This window comes from Prionailurus viverrinus, chromosome B1, assembly GCF_022837055.1.
Source record: "Prionailurus viverrinus isolate Anna chromosome B1, UM_Priviv_1.0, whole genome shotgun sequence".
In the NCBI taxonomy this organism is placed as follows: Eukaryota; Metazoa; Chordata; class Mammalia; order Carnivora; family Felidae; genus Prionailurus; species Prionailurus viverrinus.
In genome coordinates, this window is record NC_062564.1 from 110,722,376 (window position 1) to 110,745,160 (window position 22,785).

The window sequence follows — 22,785 nt, forward strand, 5'->3', positions numbered from 1 at the left end:
ACTTAAAGAGAATGACAGACTGTGTAGTTGTCAAATTTTCAGTTATATTAAGAGGGGGATCATAATACATCAAAAAAATATCATAGCATGAGTTCATAAAATAATGTGGCTGAAATAAATAACGGAAATATTTATAGCAAATTTAACTATCCAACAGCTGGCTCAACCCATTAAATCAATTTCACAAAGCTGTTCTAATTTAAATTCATTCACACCAGAGAAAATCTGAATGCAGTACCTGAGACTGTGCATTAATATTGGCTCCTTCCTTAACAAGAACTTTGACAACTTCTGCTTGTCCAGCCAAAGATGCAATGTGAAGAGCAGTGTTCCCCTTCTGTTTCGGAGAAACAAAATAGAAAATATTAGAGGTTTCCAAATTTTGTAGCCATCGAATGTACAGGCATTTTCAATTTTGCTGATTGATAACTTCAAGTGGTTAAAGTTTGTCATTCTAATCCAGATAGTAGCCCACCTTGGAAGGGGATAAATTGTCTACCATCAAAACACTGAGCCTCCTGTATAGTGCTTTCCTTTTCCATCCTTCACAATTCTCGTGAGGTGTTGGGCCAGTCTATATTTTGACAATCATGTGTGCATGAGGTGTTAGAAATCCAGGTTAACTGGCCATATTCCTAATTTATTCCACCACTCTTTTTGTCCAACCCTGATCAGACTAAAGCCCCAGCTGGTCGCCTGAGGGCCTATAGCCTAGCCTCTCTGCATCTCTCACAACCATATTATCACACTCCAGCTCTGGGCAACAGGCTTGATTCTGACTAACCACTGTTTTTCTCCAAATTAAAATTTCACCTTCTAAAGACAAAGATTTGTCACCAGTGATGATATTTAAAAAATATATATCCATTGTTTCTGGGGTGCCTGGATGGCTAGGTCAGTTGAGCATCCGACTCTTGATTTCAGCTCAGGTCATGATCCCAAGGTCGTGGGATTCATCCCCCACGTCAGGCTCCGAGCTGAACGTGAAGTCTGATTAAGATTCTTCCTCTCCCTCTTTTCTTCTCCCCCACTCTCTCTCTCTCTCTCAGATAAAATAAAATACTTAAATCTGTTGTTTCTGAAATGACTCCCCAACGACAAAGTTCAAATATATTTTAGTAAAAGGACTATCAATAAAAAAAAAACAGTTTCTAGTATACCAAACATCTTGTACAGTTCTTTAAAAATGAGTCCAATAGCTTTACAAACACACATTATGGTGATAAAATCTAATTTTCCCCAATAATTCAATCCATGATCCAAAATCTCTTTTCCATTACAGTATAAGAGATTCCGAATCTTCTCTTACCAAGTTAAATGAATACATTAAAAGATATAACAACTTCATTAAAGCATGAAAATTACCTGTCCATTTCCACTGAGGAGTTTACTACATCAATATACTTTTGAAAAAATGAATTAACCTTAGGAAAATAGGTGCTGTCGTCCACACATGATTATATTAATCTAGTGTCTACATGAATCAAAGAAAAAAAGAACATTTGAAACAAAGTATGCAGAATTCTCCAGTCTCATGTTTGATAAGTCTCTAAAAGAATCAACTCAAACTCTGCAAAGTTTAGTGGAAAGAGTTCCAATTTCAGTTCTTCATGGTCAAGAACCTTGGTGTTCCAGCAAACGTCTGCAATGTATAACCAGACAAAATAACTTTAAATCATTTCCTCGTGTCCAAGGAAATAAATTCTACTAGCATGAACATTACCTTAGTGGCAGAATCCACAGAGGACCCTCTTCCCAGCAGCTCCTGAACCAGGCCCACATGGCCCTCCTTGGCAGCCAAATGGAGAGCGTTGAGTCCATTCTGAAAAGAGAAGCACACAGTCCTCAGAAATTGAGTAATAGTTGTGGGTAGTATCTGTTTTTTATGCAAGTATTTAACCCAGAGACTAGACAGACTCTGGTTTCTTCATTGTACTTTTTCTTTTTGCATTAGTTTGAAGCTACTAAGTTCAGAGAGACTAATTTCCAGTGTTTTTGATTTAGAGAGGGAAAGTAGTAAATATTCATTAGAGCCGTGGATTTGCCAACTTCATCTCAACAATTTTTTGACTAAGAAATATCTAAATACTTTTCTAATGAGAGAAAAAAAAGAACAACTGTATCATTTATTGCACCAGTCACAAATAAAATTCTTTCCAGTTTCTAGAATATTGAGAGAGTTAAAATAAATCTGACTTTTTAACAAATGGGAAGGAAATCTTTTTTTTTTTTTTTTTTCATAAAAAGTGATTCAAAAGCCATAGGACAATTTCTAAGCTAACAAAACTTTGCAATAACAACATTGCACTTAAAAGACACTTAGCACTATGTCACTAATTTGTCTGTAAGGTTTTTTTTCCCAAGAATTTAAAATTTATTTTATAACTTCTGATAGAGATGAGGGAGCATAAGACAAGCTGAGGGCAAAGTACAGGCTAATAGCACTCCCTCCCACCCTCTCACCCCCAGATGGGATATGTGTGATATTCCCCAGACACTCCAGGCTGCCTAAGAACAAAAGAAGGAAAAGAAAGCAAATGGTTGACCGATACAGATCACAGTCATGCAGAACAGGAGTCTTCTTCAGTTTACAGATAACTTAGTAAACTTCAAGAAAAAGATAATCTCATCCATAACCTAATCTCCAGAAACCTATAGACTCCGCTTCCTGGAGCCCTAATATCACCCTCATCGAGATGTAAGAGGGTTTAAGTGCTTGTCATGGTGATGTGGGAAACAAAGGCAAATTAAAACTTAAATTTCCTTAGTACCTACGGCCCATTGACATGTCCTTGAGACAGGCAGAGTGACCTTCCTCCAGGAGCTTAGCTGCCTTGACAGTGACACTTGCTAGGGGCAAAAGGGAATCTTAGCTTAACATTATCCTGACCCCCCCAGGATCCTGTGAGTCTCCTTAAACACATAAAAATTCCTTTGCAAACCCCCTTTAGCTTTAACCCCCAAGTATAGGTTGGCAATTATACTCCAAGCATATGGCCCCTGATATACATCTGAGGGGTCTCATGACTGAGGTTTTACTAAACAGTAATAAATGATATTTTCCTAACAACAGCTAGCCCCTCAAGGTCTTGGAAACCTTGCTTCCAAAATTCCTTAGAGATTTACACTGTCCCTAACCCCCTCCTAACCTGAAGGTATATAATCAGTCACTCTTCACAACCGCAGTGCAGCTCTTTCTGCCCACAGGTCCAGTCCCCGTGGTTTAATAAAATCACCTTTTTGCACCAAAGACGTCTTCAAGAATTCTTTCTCGGCCATAAGCTCCAAACTCCACTGTCACCCCCAAACCCCATCATTAGTGCTATAATATCTGACACATCTAAATTCCTAAAAAATTACCCATCATAACATTGAAAAAACTCATCGATAATTTTACCAAATATGGTATCTACATACATTATACTGACCTCCCCCAGAAATGACTTACAGTCAATCAGGAATTTTCTGATCAGTGCCCATGAGGTAATCTGTCACATGGGCCCTCTCCATTCCCCAAAGGATGATGAGGTAATCTGCATGATAAAAACCCCTGTTCTCCCCCTAAGGGAAAGTGACCTTGCCTGGAACTTTTTTTTTTTTTTTTTTGGCTGATAACTTTCTTGCCCAACCCTCCTTCCTATAAAACCTTTCATTTTATACCACTCCTTGGAGCTCCCCTCTACTTGTTAGATAGGATGCTGCCTGATCCACTCGTTGTTTAATAAAGTTAATTGTATTTTCAAATTTACTCTGTTGAATTTTGTTTTTTTAACACATATAAGGAGAACCAAATACATCTACAAAATGCTCTACGGCAAATTTCCTGTTACTGGTCAATGCTTATATTAATGATTCTCTTATGGGAAGCCTTCAAGCTTTTATACCTGTTTCAAAAATAAGATAATATTTATTTTTCTTCTTTTTCAACAACATTTAACTCTGAGCAGCTGATATAGTTGTACCATCAATACACGCATGTCATGGTTTCTATATATTTACTGGCATAAGATAATAAGAATTAAAGTACTTTCAAAATACGTTATTCCTAGAAAATTTAACGAATTAATCAACAATATAACAAAAGCTTGATAAAGACACTTTTATGACTCCCATGTCCTACCAGCATGCAAATAATGATAACTATATTAACTAACACAAATGATTCAACCAAAATTATTTTCCACTCCCTTTACCAGACCAAAGTTGTTTTCTGAGTTATTCAACACCCAGTCCCTTTGGTAACATGAAGTGGAAGTACTTAATTTTAATAGATGTAAAAACCACTTCACAAATAGTAAACTCATTCTGACACAATGAAGGACAAGCAGTATGATCTTCGGGTAGGAATTTTTAAGGAGATAATTAACTTGATATTTTAGAGCCTGTAACTTTTCTGATAATTTTTTATTCTATATATATTTCAGCATGACATTTGATTAGTTGGCCTAAGTTGTTTACTGGAAGAAATCTTTTACTCTGTATGATAAGCCATTACATAAATGTTTTTTCTTTACTTTTTTTTTTTTAATTTTTTTTTCAACGTTTTTTATTTATTTTTGGGACAGAGAGAGACAGAGCATGAACGGGGGAGGGGCAGAGAGAGAGAGGGAGACATAGAGTCGGAAACAGGCTCCAGGCTCCGAGCCATCAGCCCAGAGCCTGACGCGGGGCTCGAACTCACGGACCGCGAGATCGTGACCTGGCTGAAGTCGGACGCTTAACTGACTGCGCCACCCAGGTGCCCCCATAAATGTTTTTTAAGTTGGATCTGTTACTTCAGTAAGTAAGAATCAAATCTGCTGATCACTGGGAGTTGTTAGATGGCCTAGCCAACTAATATTTAAATATGAAGATTTAAATATTAAATATTTACATATTAAGATGCTTATTATAAGAAGTTGCCTTTCCTTTTTCTCAGTTTTTGTCTCTGCCTCCATCTGAAGTTTCCACCTGAGAGGTTTGAAAGGACCTCTGAGACATCTAATCCAGTGATTTGCCTAACACTCTGTCTGCCCCAGGTCTGATAAATAGTACCTACTTGATAAATATTGTTGGATGAATGAATGAATCTAAAGAGAGCACAGAGGGAATATTTTGGTAAAGTCTACATTTATAAACAATCAAACCTATGTAATATATTTGAATGGAAAAGACTGAGTAGTCCCTAAAGTTTATAAGCTTTCCATATATCAGGATTTTTATCCAAGTGGGACTAGAGATTATTGGTTTGGAGATATATTTTCCAAGTGCTTAAGGCCTACCCATAGAACAACTGGACTTATTCTGCACTGGAATTGTTATCATCACCAGTTAGACCCTAAGACCTGACCTTCACTGCCCACTTGCTTGTACTCATCAATCTTTTTACCACATTCTTCTTTAAGTTCTTCTTTCCAGTTTATCTCTTAACTCAGGCAACTAGAAACTGAAACCACTCCTTGAGCCATGGGACTACCCTGATGAGACCTCTAGCCACCAGACCACCCAGACCAGTTTGAGTGTAACTCCCCACTTGTGCCTGCATAGACAGGCTTCAGAGTGACTTCTAGAATGATAAACAACTGACTTTACCTCATTATAATGTGGTAGAGCCCCTCCATAAGGAATGTGGTTAGAACCTCAAGAGGAGAGAAGACAACCTGCCTATGTGCTCAAGGGCGACATTCCTCACGACTCTGGAACATAGACCGCCCATGCAGACTGCATGTTACCATATATGGGAGACAAAGGAGCAAAATTTGTACAAAAGGCACCCACCCCCACCACTGCGCTTGGGGTTCAGCCTTTTGGATCCTAGCCTGATGATCCAGTGCTGGCACAAATAAAGCTGCTTCCTGGAAAGAAAAGCCTTGGTGTCCCCACTCCGTGTGTGACTCACTGCTACATTACGTGGGGGCTTGCCCAGGAGGCAGACACAGCGTTTCACCTCCCTTGTCACCGGGGCTTGGGGCACCAGGAGAGGTGACCTTGCCTGGCACCAGTGGACCGCTTGATCCATAGGAGACTAGCCCCTCCTGTCATGCCGGGGTAAGGGCCCTGGATACACAAAGGAACCCAGCGAGGCCCAGGAACCAGCTCAGGGAGCACAGCCCATCAGACTGGTAAGAACCTGGATTTATTTTGGTATACCTGACCCTAAGAGATAGAAGGAGAGCCTGATCACTTCCCAGAGCTGCCTGAATATTTCCATAAGGAACAAAACCAACTCTAAGATGCTGGGCACAGTCACTATGTGACTGTGTATGAATGAGAAACAGCAGAAAGTTTCCAACCTGACCAATGGGCCAAAGCGAGTATTGAGTCCCCATCCACAGTTCCTTGGTGACCTCATACAGCTTAGGGTGGTGTCAGACTTCCTGGGGAGTCTGATCTGGGTTAGAGCTTGATAGTGAACCCATCAAGGCTAAGAGAGGTGCCTGAAATATCTCTGAGAGGAGAGCAGCCGAAAGTGGACAAAGTTGGTGTGGATCCTCTCCAAATTAGTCCCTCCCTTCCCCCTAGCCCTCTCTTGTGCATGAAAGTTGCCAGTTAGGGGGAGGAAATGGGTAGAAAGAGGAGAAAACTGACTCCCCTAGAATGTATGTTGAGGAATTTCAAAAAGGATATTCAGGAAATTATGGTGTGAAATTAACTCCCAGAAAGCTCTGGACATTCTGTGAAATTGATTGGCCATCGTTTGGGGTGGGCTGGCCCTCTAAGGGCTCACTTGAGAAGGAACTAATTGGCCGAGTGTTCAGAGTCATTGTGCGGGATCCAGGCCACCCGGACCAATTTCCTTACATTGACTGTTGGCAAGATCTAGTCCTATACCGGCCGCCTTGACTAAAAGTGTGTATTGAAGAGAGCTGTAAAGTTATGATGGCTTGTGGCTTCCTCCAAATGCCAACCCAAAACTGAAAAGCCCATACTGTTGGGAGGGCCCGAAGGGACCCTACTGCCATGTGCCCCACTACCATCTGTGCCTCCAGCCATCCCAGCTGCAGAAACCCCAACAGAGCCTGCCCCTAGTCCTGAGGCCTCACTCCCCACCTCTAGCACCACCGGCCTCTCCATATGTGGCCAGCTCTCCCAGATCACCAGTCCTAACCCCATACACCCTTCCTGGAAGGCGATAAGAATATCAGGCCAAGGGTGACAGTCCCTCCCTGAAACAACACCGGGGAGCCCTACAGATGTCACTGAGGGAAAACTAGGGGATCCATCTATTATGATCAGGAAGGCCAGATCTGAGGAGGCCAGCATGTTTTTGTGCACCAACTCTTTACCACTACGGACCTCCTAAATTGGAAACACCATACTCCCTCCTATACGGAGAAGCCCCAGACTATGATTGAACTAATGCAGTCCATAATTGAAACCCAAAAACCTGCCTGGATGGATTGCCACCAACTCCTCCTGACCCCCTTCGCCATGGAGGAACGTTGCCAAATTACCCAGGCAGCCCTAAAATGGTTAGAGGAGAATGCCCCACTGGGTCACTAGACACTCAGGCGTATGCTGGGCCCACTTCCCTGGGGAGGACCCCAAATGGGACCCAAATGACTCAAGTGTAGACAGAGGGCTCACAAGGACTGAACGGTATCAAGAAGCCCTTCTAAATGGCATGAAGAAAGTGGGGGTGAAAGGCCATAAATATGAGCAAAACATCTGAAGTACTCCATGGACCCGAGGAGAGCCCAAGCCAGTTCTACGAAGACTATGTGAGGGCTTTCGTCTCAACACTCCTTTTGATCTAGAGGCGCCCATTAACCAGCAGATGGTCAACGTGTCATTCTTAGGTCAGGGGACTTTGGCACAGAAGGCAGAGCTCATTGCGCTAACCTGCCTGGAGGCAGGGATACGTGTTAGTATATACACAGACTCTAAGTATGCCTTCACCACGGGGATTTATATAAAGAGAAGGGTCTAACAAACTCAGGAGGAAAGCCATAAAGTATGGTAAGGAAATCCTTGAACTCTTAGATACTGTGTAGGCCCCTAAACGAGTGGCTATCATGCATTTTCGGGGACATCAAAGGGGAGACACCTCGGCTGCATGGGGAAACGGTAAGACCAAGAGGCAAAGCTTGTGGCTTCCAAAGGATCAGCAGAATCAGCAGCTTTAACCGCAGCACTGTTCCCTAGTCCACTGGCAGAATGGGACCCTAATTACTCACAACTTGAAAGTACCTGGTACTGACTGAAAATGGAAGCTAACTCCCAGGTGGATGGTGGAAATTTGAAGACGGCCAAGTAGCAATCCCTGAGGCCCTGGCTCCAGCTTTTGTCAAGCCATTCCATCAGGAAATCCATATTGGCTGGACAGATCTAGAGACTACATTGAGCCAACATTTCTATATCCCTTGACTCTTCAGCATAGCCCAAGCAGTATGCGAGCAATGTGAAACGTGTGCCTGGAATAACCCACATCAAGGACCCAAGGCCGCCTCTGGGGTGCCGAGTGTCAGGGGAACCCCATTTGAAAATATGATGGTGGATTTCACTGAGCTTACCCGGGTCCAAGCCTATAAATATCTGTTGGTCTTTGTGTGCACTTTCTCAGGCTGGGTGGAAGCCTTCCCTACTCACACAGAAAAGGCACATGAAGTGGCCTGACTTCTAAAAGAAATCATTCCTCGATTTGGGATCCCTATCACTATAGGATCAGATAATGGGTCAGCGTTCGTGGCTGAGGTGGTGCAGCTGCTGGCTAAAGGGTTAAAAATCACCTGGAAGTTACACATGGCATACCGACCTCAGAGCTCTGGGAAGGTGGAACAAATGAACAGAACCCTGAAGCTGCAATTAAGTAAACTATGTCAAGAAACCCACCTACACTGGGACCAGGTGTTGCCAATCACCCTGTTAAGAATCAGATGTAGTCCCACTAAGCAGACGGGGTTCTCCCCTTATGAAATCCTTTATGGGTGCCCTCCCCCCATTATCAAGAGCATAAGGGGGTATCTAAATGAGATAGGCAATCTAACCCTAAGGTAACAGATGCAAGCCCTTGGCTCTACCCTAACCACCTTACACCACTGGGTTAGGAAGTGATTACCTGTGAGTCTGACCAGACAGGCTCACCCCTTTAAACCAGGAGATAGGGTATGGGTGAAGGAGTGGAATGTCCAACCCCTACATCCCCTCTGGAGGGGCCCATTTACTGTCATCTTGTCCACCCCTAGTTCAGTAAAGGTATCCGAAGGGGGGCCCTGGATTCATCACAGCAGAGTGAAGCTGGCATCTCGAAACTGGGAGTGCATTCCTGAGCCATCAATGCTGTGCAAGCTGACCACACGGAAGAAGCAATCTGCGACTCCAGAGGCTCCGGGAGACTGCAGCCCTGCTTTAGTCACTCCGGAAGCTGACTAATCTACGCATGGCAGAAGCTTGAAGAATCAATGATCCGATGGAACAAATAGACTGTCCTTATTTTCTATATTTGTTTCCTTACTGTGATGCACTGTCCCCCTTGTTTCTTGCTGTTATTGTGATTCTTGCTCTACTTTTCACCATAGGATTGGCAGAGGCTGGCTGCAAGTGTGGTGAGAGGTTTCTGTTAGCATTCACCTTCCCTTTGTGGATAGGATGCTTCACTGGTATCGGTTGCTTCTAATCTGGACCCCTTCTGTAGCAATTCCTGAGGCACTGGCTCCAGCTTTTGTCAAGCAGTTCCATCAGGAAATCCATATTGGCTGAACAGATCTAAAGACTACATTGAGCCAAGATTTATACATCCCTTGACTCTGAAGCATAGCCTAGATTCCTCATCATGTGACCCATGTATTTGTATAACCAGGTCAGGCCAGGGAGTCACTTGGACTTTACTATACCATACCTGTTTCTCATGCCAAGGAAAAGTCCTGCAGACACAATAAGACCACCTAGTCTATCTGCCAATGGGAGAGTCAATACACTTGCTTTGACCCACAACACTCCCCCAGTGAAGATTGGTTAGAAGTCCAATCCTACCAAGAGGTGGGGCAAGGAGCTTGGTCAGCTGGACACAAATTACTAACCCAAAAGGACCAGTGTCAATGCTGTTTGACATACGTGCAGTTATAGATATTGGCCCAGAGGCATCTGTCATATGAAAAAAAGCAGGCACTTGTCATAGAGGGCCCAAGGACTCATGATATACCATACAGAGGCTTAAATCGGGAGTGGAAAAAACAATTCAATGACAAATACATTGTGAAGAAAATGGTTTATGTGCCTATACACCTGAGTATGTATGCCCCAGCTGGAGCTGTGTTTCATGGGCTACTTGGAAAAAAGAAGGCACAACAGCACTCCTTCCTATATCAGGTTATCAGTCAACCTATAACCCTGTTAATTTTACCATCATTAACCCAGGATAATTGGCATCCAGATTCACAGGTGAGACAGAGGCCCAGGGACTGTGCTATATTTCAAGAGAGTCACTACTGCTCATCCAACCACATCCCACCAAGTCTTCCGCTCCTTCTGTGAAGAAATAAGAAGTAGCCACCCTCCCATTTCAGTCACAGTATGGAACTTGTTTCTAACCCTAGCAGAGACTATAGCCCAGACTCTGAAGATCTCTTCTTGCTATATATGAGGGGAAACCAACATGGGGAATCAATGGCCATGGGAGGCTAGAGAATTAGATCCCTGTGAACCTTATAATGGAACAGAATGCCCCAGTCCTACTACCAGGGTTTGGCTCCTCAAAACCTCAATTGTTGGGAAAAACTGCCTTGTCCAGTGGGGAAGAAAGTTGACCATCTATGTTGGACATTTAACATTAGACCAAAGATTTTATAACTCAATTTCCTAGGAAACCCAATGGTGGGAGTTGCCAGATCACCTTGAGGCAGGTCCCAACCCCTTTTCTAAATTCTCTTATCTCCAAGAGGCCTAGGACAATGTCAATGCAGCCATTGAATGGCGGGGCCCAGGTGAACTATACTGGATATGTGGAAGGACAACCTAAAAAGTACTTTCCTCATGCTGGTCAGGGTCATGTGTGCTGGGAACTATTTGTCCATCTTTCTTCCTGCTCCCATTTGCCAGAGCGGAACATTTGAGAGTCCAAGTGTATGGGGACTGGGAGACTCAAAGGAAACGACAAGCCCTAACAATTAGTAACTGGAAAGATGATGAATGGCCTCCCAAGTGTGTAATCCAATATGGCCCTGCCACCTGGGCAGAGGATGGGTCCTGGGGCTACCACACTCCTATTTACGTGCTACACCGCATAATCAGACTGCAAGCAGTTGTAGAAATTATAAACAATGAAACTGTCAGAGCTCTTAACTCACTAGCCAAGCAGCAAACCAAAATGCACAATAGTATCTATCAAAATCGCTTGACTTTAGATTACTTGCTTGCTTCTGAGGGAGGAGTTTGTGGAAAGTTTAACTTGAGTAACTGCTGCCTACAGATAGATGATAAAGGAAAAGTCATAGAGGAGATCACAGATCGAATGAGAAAGGTTGCTCATGTCTCAGTCCAGACCTGGAAAGGTTGGGGCCCTGGAGAGTTATTAGGAGGATTTATTTTCAACTTGCAGGGGATTCCAAACTCTCATAAGTATTTTTCTCTTGACCTGGGGGGCTTGCTTAATCCTGCCTTGCCTAGCTCCCCTACTTTTACAGTCTGTCTCCAGCCTCATTGAGGTAATGGTCAAAAGGAAAGCAGCCACACATGTGATGATGTTATGGAAACATAAACCTCTAAACCAAGGTGATGTTCTTTGACCAAAAATAGGGGGTCCAAGCATCAAAGGAGAGAATGTGGTAGAGTCCTTCCATAAGGAATGTGGTGAAAACCTCAAAACAAGGGAAGGCAACCTGGTTATGTGTGTGCGACATTCCTCATGACTCTGTAATATAGACCGCCCATTCAGACTGTTTTTTACCATATATGGGAGACAAAGGAAAAAAAATTGTACAAAAGGTGACCCCCCCCCCCACTGCCGTGCTTGGGGCTCAGCCTTTTGGGTCTTAGCCCGATGATCCCACCCTGGCATGAATAAAGCTGCTTCCTGGAAAGAAAAGCCTCAGTGTCCCGACTTTGTTTGTGACTTACCCCTATGATAATACTAAAATTTCCACCCAAGGAGGAGTATAAGCCTAATTTACATAACATACAATGCACATATAGGCAAGTTTCCTTAAGGTGCATAAATGGCCTTATTCCCACCTTTACATATGACAGGGCTTCCCTATCTAAATACTCATCCTAATCCTAAATAAAAGGAATCCATTCACCCTTTTGGGTTGAAAGTTATTCCTCATGACCACCTTATTTGCTGCAAATTAAGCTTACTTGGTGCAACAAGTCCACATGGTGTGTCTGTGACTCACCAAGGAGAGAACTCACAATGGTTCAGTTACATTATTTTCTTTCTAAAATCTCATGCCATATAATTCCATAAGTTCTTACATGAGGGGCAACAGTTGGCTTCTTCAAATAATAAAACCTCTTCATATATGACTTTCTGTGTTGATCCACTCTTTCTTCCTTTCTTCCACCCAACATGGGCTTGAACTCACAACCCCAAGATCAAGAGTTGCATGCTCTGACTGCGATCCATTCTTTATGAAGCTGATACTTCTACTGTGTTGATCCATTTTTTATGAAGTTCCTTCCTCTCCATGACTGGAAGAACGGGGAATCATTTTATTTGCTCCTCTGCAATTCTCTTTTAGCTTTAGAAAAAAAATTCTTTTTGTCAACTTCTATATCCCATTAGAATTTTCTCACTGGATGACTTTTACTTTTTAGTGATTATTTTATCTGATGTCAATGCTTATGTAAATTAAAAGAAGAGTTTAACCTGTGAATTGAAATTCCCAATTGAGAGAACATGGAAGATTTCCCACCTTAAGTTCTCCAGAGCCCTTTAACCACCCCAAATTGATCAAATTAAAAAAGGACTTGAACTACCTCCATTTTGACTTCAGTCTGTACTTTCTGATTCTTTCCAGCTTATCTTTTAACTCAGGCAAAAGGTTCGGTGGGCAAAGCATCCAGTGATGGGAACCAAAACCACCCCTCAAGCAATACAACTGCCATGACCTGACACCAGAGAGATCCAAAGAAAAGGACAGAAAACATGATTGACCCCAAGACAACGATGGACCTGAACTCCATTGCTCATCTACACGCACCCACCAACTTCTGTTCCATTATTTTCCTGGTATAAACCTGGAAGTATTTTCAGCACTTTGGAGACAGTCATTGAGACATTAGTCCCCTGTCTTTCCAGTTCTGGCCTCACTGAAATAAATTCCTTTCTTGTTTCACCATCAGTTCTCTGTCTTTGGATTTTATTGGAGGCAAGTGGTGAAACCTGGTCTATTTGGGACCCCAGAGCCAGGTGCTCTTATACTCCTGCACCCCAGTTACAAAGTTTTCCTGGATTAAGCCCATGGCTCTGAGCTGTAATCAGTTGAAGAAGGAGAAGGACAGGGAAGAGAAGAATAAAGCATCTCCTCAGTATTCTCAGTATTGCCAGTGATTTCTCTTTTAGTTCTTTATTAATTTTAATATTTAATTTAATATTTTAATTTAATTTAATTTAATATTTCTCAGAATCATGTCTTCCTATACTGTCATGGAAATGTTTTACTATGCAAGTCAACAAATAATATGTATCAGGGTTCCCCTCCCTCCCACTAGAGAGAGCAGTTATTAAACATTTACCAGCAATATCACTGCATGCCAAAGTCAGATGGTTTGACAGCAGTTTTATATTTAAAATATGTGAACTGGAGGGGTGCTGGGTGGCTCAGTTCATTGAGTGTCTAACTTCAGCTCATGTCATGATCTCGTGGTTCATGAGTTTGAGCCCCACATCAGGCTTGCTGCTGTCAGCACAGAGCCTGCTTCAGATCCTCTGTTCCCCTCTCTCTCTGCCCTTCCCACACTTGTTCTCTCTCTCTCTCTCTCTCTCTCTCTCTCTCTCTCTCTCTTAAATGACATTTAAAAAATAAATAAATAATGTGAACTGAAAAATATGGCTCCCCAATGGTCAATATCTCTAAGGTACAATGGCCTGAATCTGGTCTTCATTTATTCTACAATATGGGATATATCTACAGGTAATCTTGTTTACAAGCTTTATAAAGAGTCAAGTATTATTAACTGTTGAGGGACCACAAGGCAAGCTGAGGGCCAAGCACAAACTAGCACATCCCCCACCCAGGTGGGATATGTGTGACATTCTTCAGGCACTCCTGGCTACCCAAGAACAAAGAAAAGGACAGAAAACAAATGGTTAAACTGATAGTCTCCATCAGCTTACAAGTATCTTAGTAATATTAAAAAAAAAGGGCAATCTTATCAATAGCCTAATCTCCAGGAACTCCCTACTGTCTTTTAAAAATTTTTTTTTAATGTTTATTTTTGACAGAGAGAGAGAGAGAGAGAGAGACAGCGCATGAGCAGGGTAGGGCAGAGAGAGAGAGAGAGGGAGACACAGAATCTGAAGCAGGCTCCAGGCTCTGAGCTGTCAGCACAGAGGCAGACACGGGGCTTGAACTCACAGACCATGAGATCATGACCTGAGCCGAAGTCGGATGCTCAACCGACTGAGCCACCCAGGCACCCCAGGAACTCCCTACTGTCTTAAGGGTAATGCTTTACTAAAGGGAAAAACAACCTTAGCTTCACTATAGCTAGACCTCCAGTTATCTGTGACCTTTTTAGCATATGGAAATCCCTTTAAGAAACTTGCTCCTGACCTTACCTCCCCCAACCCCACAGTGTATAAGCAGTCACCCTTCACAACCTCAGTGCAGCTCTTTCTGCTCAAGGGTCCTATTCCCCTGCTTTGATAAAATCACCCTTTTTGCACCAAAGATATCTTCAAGAATTCTTTCTTGGCCGTAGGCTCCCAACCTCCACCACCACTACAAAACCTCATTGTTAACTAATCATCAACCCTTTATCGCTTAAAATGGGTGGTGTAGACTGGCTTGAAAGTGATTTCAACAGTGGCATTCTGAGTATAACTTTCTATTAATTTAAAATAGAAAAGTTTGAGAATTAAGATGTTTAAAAAGGTATCAAATTTTCTTCAATTCCATGAGTGGCCAATTCTCTGATGTTTAAAGGATTTATAATACTCTTCTCAATTTCCCCTCTGGGAGATCTTTCTCCTTGAACTCTATAGTACCACCTCAGCCGAAAGCTATAACTTATGGTAGCCCAGACCATTAGAACACAGTTTCTATTTTTGTGTTTTAATAAATGTTGGGAAAACATTTTATAAAAAAATTGACAAGGCTAATAAGACACTATCTCAAATATAATATAGCTGACACTGTCTAAAAACTTATAAAATTCAAATATATAGTTATTTTATTTTTTTACGTTTATTTATTTTGAGAGAGTGCACTTGTGCACGTGTGAGCAGGGAGAGAGGCAGAGAGAGAGGGAGGGAGAGAAAACCCCAAGCAGGCTTTGTTCTGTCAGCACAGAGCCCATTGTAGAGCTCAAACTCTCAAACTGAGATCATGACCTGAGTAGAAATCCAGAGTCCGGAGGCTTAACCGACTAAGCCACTCAGGCGCCTTTAAATATATATTTAAATTAAATATATTCAGAAGTTATCTTAAAGAAGACTCCAATGCCAAACTATTTACCTTAGTTTACTCCAGTTTTCTTTTCACCATTTCAAAATGTAGCTGACCTCATTTTCACAAAATAAGCAAAACATTTAAATCCACAGAACAAGATAAAACATGTCCTCAATAAAAGAGTTAGCTTTCGGGGCGCCTGGGTGGTGCAGTCGGTTAAGCGTCCGACTTCAGCCAGGTCACGATCTCGCGGTCCATGAGTTCGAGCCCCGCGTCAGGCTCTGGGCTGATGGCTTGGAGCCTGGAGCCTGTTTCCGATTCTGTGTCTCCCTCTTTCTCTGCCCCTCTCCCGTTCATGCTCTGTCTCTCTCTGTCCCAAAAATAAATAAACGTTAAAAAAAAAAAAAAAAGAGAAGTTCCAGGTTCAAAAAAAAAAAACAAGAGTTAGCTTTCTTCTTTATTGATTACAAAGCTGAGGCTCTAATTTAAAAGAATTTTCTAAGGAAAAGCACCCTTTTTGGAAGCACAGAGATCCTACTACAAATCACTGAAATTTAGTTGCATTTTATTGAAAACATCATCAAGAATGTGATTAAAATTTCTATACGAGGGAATAATTTGTAAACCCTATATAAGCTATAAATTGAATTCAGGACATACATGGGTCTTTAAGATTTCCGTAATACTAACTCTACTGAAACTAGAGTTGATATAAAGACAGATGATGGGTGCCATTCTAGTTATAAATGCTATAAAATTTTAATCTGCCTTCTTTTAAAATGCAATCAAATTGGGACTATCACATTATTGTTATCCTATTGAATTAGCCGTAGGAATCAGAAGACAAGCAACTTTCTGCTTAATGTTTTGTTTCTGGAATTGCTAACCAAAAATAGGTTTAATTAGCAATTGAATACGCTGGGTAATTGTTATTAGAAAAAGCAGCTCAGCATCAATAGACTTAAAAAAGTTTTATCTGGCGAATATGAGCTAACATATAAATTAATCACGTTTAAATGAAAGGTGATAAATAATCCCATCTAATAGTACAACTCGGCTAACTCCTAGAGAATATGTTTTGCAGTCAACCCATTTTGGTGAGTCCCTGAGAGGTCATGTTTCTAAAATTCAGATTTCCCACTGGAGCCACACTGACATACTTTGGCTTATCATGGTCAGTTAGTAATATTGGCCTACATCTCAAAGGACGGTATGTTGTTGTTAGGTATTCTTCACTTTGCCAAGTGAGGGAATAAGGAGGTGGACATGCCCAACTAGTCAGATCTTTTATATTTGAGTGCAAACACAGGGCAGGTTCTAGAACTTTCCCAATAGTGCTTCCCACACATAAAGTGTTTGAGGCACATAACCAAAACATAAAATATTGTCAGTTTCTGTATTTATTAGAACACTCACCATGAGCTTACTGGGTTCTGGCCAAAGAGTCTTCTGAAACAATTCATATTTAACAGAAACAATAACTACTCATTCTCTTAAATTAATATCAGGTTAGACATTCAGTTAGATCACCAGGAAACAATGTACCTGGAGTATGTTATCTGTATTCCCTGCAGAAATGGCTTCACTGAATTATAAAATATTACTACATATTTGGCTTATATGTCAAGTGAATATAAGAAATGTCCATTTGAACAATATTTATATCCTTGTGTTTGTTTTATATGGATTTTCTGGATTAACTATTGTTGAATTTAATAACAGGGAAAAGTTTAGTAATAGGAAAACCCTCTATGCTTCTTTTTACTAAACTTTAATTTAGGAAAACAGCATAAATCCATATGTTTGTCTTTTTCACTAGTTTCCAGGAACACAAAATAAATTCAGTATTCATCAGAATTAATTACCACAAGTTCTCTATTCCTCTTTTTACTTGGTTTTGCTTTTATCTTGTTTCATTTTTAATGATGTCAGAATGACAGGACATGGGAGTGTATGTATGTATGTACATGTAGTGTCACCAAAACTTTAAAATTTTTTCACATCTTGGGGCGCCTGAGTGGCTCATTCGGTTAAGCGTCCGACATGATCTCACGGTTCGTGCGTTTGAGCCCCGTGTGGGGCTCTAGGCTGAGAGCTCAGAGCCTGGAGCCTGCTTCAGATTCTGTGTCTCCCTCTGTCTGCCCTGCCCCCGCTTGCACTCTGTCTCTCTCATTATCTCAAAAATAAATAAACATTAATTTTTTTTTAATTTTTCACATCTTTTGTATCTTACAACAGCACTATGCCAAGTGCTTTCACTGAGCTTGATGTATTCCCTACCTCACAAGATTTATGGACAGCAAGGATACTTTGATTAACACGGTTGCTGATTCTAATTAGCTACTCAGTGGCTCAACATACTGACCAACACTTTGGAAAAAAACTTAGAAGAAAATGTAAAATCATGTAAAAATCAAAAACAAAAGTACAAGAGGAAAATCTAAGAATAAATTAAACCTGAGAAATAGTAGCCTAAAAGCTGAATTGACATCCTCAGCATGCTTGAGAATAAAAGGTATTGGTGTTATAACTCTACTGAAGCAAATCTGGAGGAAAACAGATAAATACACAGTAAAAAAAAAAAAAAAAGTATGAGACATTGGAAGAGCATTTATGGTCATTCATTGGAAATCTTTCCTTTTATGGTTGTTAAAAGGTTAAATGTTTCTCATTTGTACACACCTGACTGAATGTGTTTCCTTTTTCTTTCTTCCCTTCCTTTTTTCTTCCTTCCTTTCTTTCTTTTTCTTTATTCCTCCCTTCCTTCCTTCCTTCTTTCTTTCCCTTCCTTCCTTTCCTTTCCTTTCCTTCCTTTCCTTCCTTCCTCCCTTCCTTCCTTCCTTCCTTCCTTCCTTCCTTCCTTCCTTCCTTCTTTAAGACAATGTGATCAACTGCAGAAATAATAACATGCTATTGGGAATAAGAAATGCAAACTGGTCCTTGCTCTGCTGCAAACCAGATGTGTGACTTTGGGCAAATCACTTAGCCTCTTTGTCCTATAATGGTCTTATCTATAAAAATGATGATAATGAGAATAATGAAAACTCAATGACAATGATAAAGAAATAAAACTTGATGAGCACCAGTTGTGTATCATTGTTTTAGCCTTTATTTTTAATGAATGTAAACTTATTGAAACTGGTTTGGGGGAGGATGTGTGGGTGAATTGTTGAGGGTTTTCCAAAGAGAACTGTGGGAACGAGTCAGCCCCCCAGGAGGGAGGGGGTAGGTGCCTGGCCACAGACCCCATCTTAGGTCTGATTTCTTTTCCTTCTGCTTCTTGCACCACATCCAGCTACCGGTCCTTCCACCCTTGATGGGGAGGTGTGTGGGTTAGGGTGGCACAAGCTCACCTACTTCCCATTCATCTCAGGCTTCGCACGCACATAGTCTGTGCATGATGGCTGGGGTCGTTAAGAGCTGACGAACCCTTGGTCTTGCCTCAGACTTGTCGCAGATCACCTTAGCCATAAAAAAGGATGGGAAACAGCTGAAGGTGTATGCAAGATATCATGGTTCACCTCACTGCCCACATCCCCACAGAAGATGTGGAAGTCATCTGCATCCCGCTCCAGCAGGCTGGGGGACTCCTAGGTGCTGAATGAATGGTGCCTTTCGATTCCTCTGGCTCTCCTTTCTTTTCGTCCTTATCCAGGGCCTCTGGGACCTCCAAAGTCATAAGGTCAAGGCAAAGTGGCCGGGTCCATAGACTCAGGGACAAAAGTCCAGATATGCACTGTGTGAGCCGACTTCCAATGGGAGGGGCTGGGGCTAGAGCTCAGGCAAAGGCAGGGAGAGGGCCGCTCTGGTTAGCTGAGACCAGTGACTGCAACACCAGCTGGGGTGCCTCCTGCTCCACAGCCACCAATGCACTAGTCTTATCTAGCCCATCCGCTGCTGCCACTACCTCTTCCTTCTCTTTCAGGCCAATGCCAGGCCTAAGCCCAGTTCTCAGGGTGTTGCTGGCCCTTCTAGGGGAGGCCTCAGAGCACCCATGGAGACTGGAATTGGGCCGGCCATTCCAGGCAGCACGATAGGGGCCCCACAAAGACCGGTGGGAGGGCCCGCAAAGCCAGAGGCAGAGAGACTACCTACTACAGAGTTAAGATCATAATCTGCTCTCTGCAGTACGTGGCAAATGAAGCCAGATGCAGGATAGGGGTCCTCTGGAGACCACAGCTGCATGACATAGATAGGAACAGGGCTCCCTGAGCCCCTAGACTGCTCAGATGATTCCAATCACCAGGGCCAAAGCTAAGTGGACCATAGGAGGAACCATGAGTCCAAGAGTCTGTTGGATATGCTGGAATGTTTTGGTCACAATAATTGGGCAAATCACAGGAGCTACGGGCACCTGCACCAGTACTACCGTGGGGACCTTGGGTGCAGCAGGCATGACAGTGGGGATTCTGGCTACTAGAGCCCTCAGAACTTCCTGTTCAAATCCCCACCTCCATTTCCTTCAAGCGTTCCTTGCTGCTCTTATCCGGGATTCCTGTGCTGGCGCCCAGCACTACAGGCCCTCCTGCACCGGGAGTCCTGGAGCTAACCCTACCAGTTAATGTCATGGCCACATACTGAATGGGAACCAAGCACAGCAGGTTACTATTGATAAGCCCTTGATATTGACTTAATGTTAATTAATGTTGATAAAAACAATATGAATTTGAGTCTTTTGAAACAATCAACAAATGTTAATTCAGCTCTTACTATGAGCAAGGGCTTATAGTTCTGTAAGTCCTAGACAAGTTCTCACCTTTGATTCTACAACTTTTGGAATAATGTTTTTTGTATATAATATCATTAAAACGATTAAATATATTAAATAGTTTTAAAAAATAATAAGGTCTTAATGCTGCTTTGAAACAAACCATGTGCAAATTACTCAAAGGTCATATTTTTGTTCTATTAAATTTTTATAAAGCAACATAACATTTTGCTTACAATCAGGTTTTACAATAAGTTACACACTTGAAAACCACCTCTGCATGAGCATATACTTGTCTGTGATTTTTTTCAAATCTCTGGCTTCTCTTCTTTACAAATTTTACATTTTGAGTTAAGGGTACTCCAGTCTGTCTTATGCATATCAGAAAAGTACAACTAACTTCTTTAACTTCCTTAATTCTACTAACATGTAAATATTAGGAAGGAGGCAACTGAAATATATGAGTTCTTGAAAAATATTGGAAGGAAAAGGGAGCGCAAATGGGGACAAAGGGCAGTAACAGAGAAAAGAAAATGAAACTTGACCCCCAATCTCCATCTCACCCCCACTCTGAATGGGGCTCCTGTGTCAGAGATGCCTTAAACCAGGAGTTCTTTTCAAGAGGAACTAAAATGCCCACATCTAGAGATACGATAATTATGAGTATGATTTACAATTTCATACTTACATTGGCATAAGTGACATTAGCAAAAGAAATTACCTACATATGGAAAAAAATCAAACTCATAACAAAAAGCTGTTTATATATTCCCAATCCAATTTTCACTGGTTACACCCAGCCATAATCTAGCTGCACCTTTCCTATCTCTTCCATGGTGGCTGCTCTAAACTAAGAGTACTTACTGTGATGGAATTAAGGATTCATTCAGTTTTGGGGAAGATCAGGAACAGCAAAGCAAACAATGTGTCAGATACAATTTAACTGATTTTATGATATCTTTGGCTGGTCTTCAAAGGTTTTTGATCTAATATAGTAAATCAAACTATGGGTGACCCAAGAGGAAACTTGTTTTATTAGTGAGTTATTCTCAAATCTTCAAGGCTTTCTTTGTAATTCCCAAAAGATGAATTTTTAGTAAGGTATTTCCTAATTTACAATGAGGCTTGGAGTTTGGTAACTCATTGATCATTACATGGGAAAATGCTTAGAATAAGAATGCTTTGAAAATATCACTTTGTATAGTCCACTTCCCGATCTCCATTTCATCTAAGGATCATCTATGATCCAGGGCCACCCAGGTATCTGTAGTGCTTCTGGCTAGTAGCTCCCTTGTGGCCACTGGTCTTTGTCCCCTGTTCAGCCCTATCAAATCTTTCTACCATATAATCCCCCAAATATAGAGAATGACATTAAATATGATGATGACTTGACCTGGAAGAAGAAAGAGTTGTGAAAATTCTTCAAAACTTACCAAGATCAAGAGGGATGAAGAAGTTATGGGGCTGAGAAATAAATACTTGATGAATCAAAGAATAAGAAACTCAATGACATAGATATCATTATTATATTTTACATATATTACATCACACACTATATTTTACAAAGAAGGACCCTAAAATTCTCAGAAATCAGGTGATTTGCCTCAAGATCCTCACCACTAAAAAGAGGAAGAGCAGAAGTCCAAACTTGATCTGAGTTACCTATTTATGTTTGCAAAGCTAAAATAATTAAGTTGTAAATCAAGTTTCAAACTGTAGGTCATTTTGCATAAGTGGGTTGTAAAATCTATTACTGATGAATAGATAAAGAAGGTGTGGCTTACATATACAATGGAATACTACTTGGCAATTAGAAAAAAGTGAAATCCCACCATGTGCAACAATGTGGATGGATCTGGAGGGTATTATGCTAAGAGAAATAAGGCACTCAGAGAAAGACAGATATCATGTTTTCACTCATGTGGAACTTGAGAAACTTAACAGAAGACCACAGGGGAAGGGAAGGAGAAAAAATAGTTTCAAACAGAGAAGAAGGCAAACCATAAGAGACTCTTAAATACAGAGAACAAACTGAGGTTTCATCGCGGGGGTTGGGTGGGGGGAAAATAAGTGATGGGCTTTGAGGAGAGCGCTTGTTGGGATGAGCATGGGCATTGTATGTAAGCAATGTATCACGGGAATCTACCCCCCAAACCAAGAACACACTGTATACATTTTATGGTGGCTAACTTGACAATAAATTATATTTAAATAAATTAATGAATGAATGAATAAAATTTAAAAAAATAAAATCTATTGAATGGACTGCCAATCAACATTTTAAAATATAAAGTGGAATAAAGACAAACAGTGCAAGTAGATGAACAAGTGTTGATTTTGTTTTGTTTTGGGGTTTTTTGGTGAAAATTTTCACAATACACACACATACATGCACACACATGTGTGTGTCAGAGAGAGACTGTGTACACATGCATGGTCTGGACTGCAAAAAAAAAACAAAAACAAAAACAAAAACTAAGGAGGTTTAGGTAAGACATGCGAGCATGTTGGGAAAATTAGATGTTCTTTCAGATCAAAGCTAACGCT

General features: G+C 41.3%; 1 protein-coding gene and 1 pseudogene across 11 annotated transcripts in view; both read right to left on the reverse strand.

Moving 5' to 3' along the window:
* Nucleotides 1-22,785, reverse strand: part of ANK2 (ankyrin 2) — a 273,390-nt gene that overhangs the window by 173,765 nt on the left and 76,840 nt on the right. For all 11 annotated transcript variants that reach the window (XM_047855596.1, XM_047855597.1, XM_047855606.1 and 8 more), the window contains exons 3-4: nucleotides 1,724-1,822; nucleotides 239-337 (exon numbers count right to left, since the gene is read on the reverse strand). In XM_047855596.1, the coding sequence (XP_047711552.1) occupies nucleotides 239-337; nucleotides 1,724-1,822 (198 nt within the window). The remainder of the gene's footprint in view (nucleotides 1-238; nucleotides 338-1,723; nucleotides 1,823-22,785) is intronic.
* Nucleotides 18,895-20,098, reverse strand: LOC125163745 (RNA-binding protein 42-like; annotated as a pseudogene).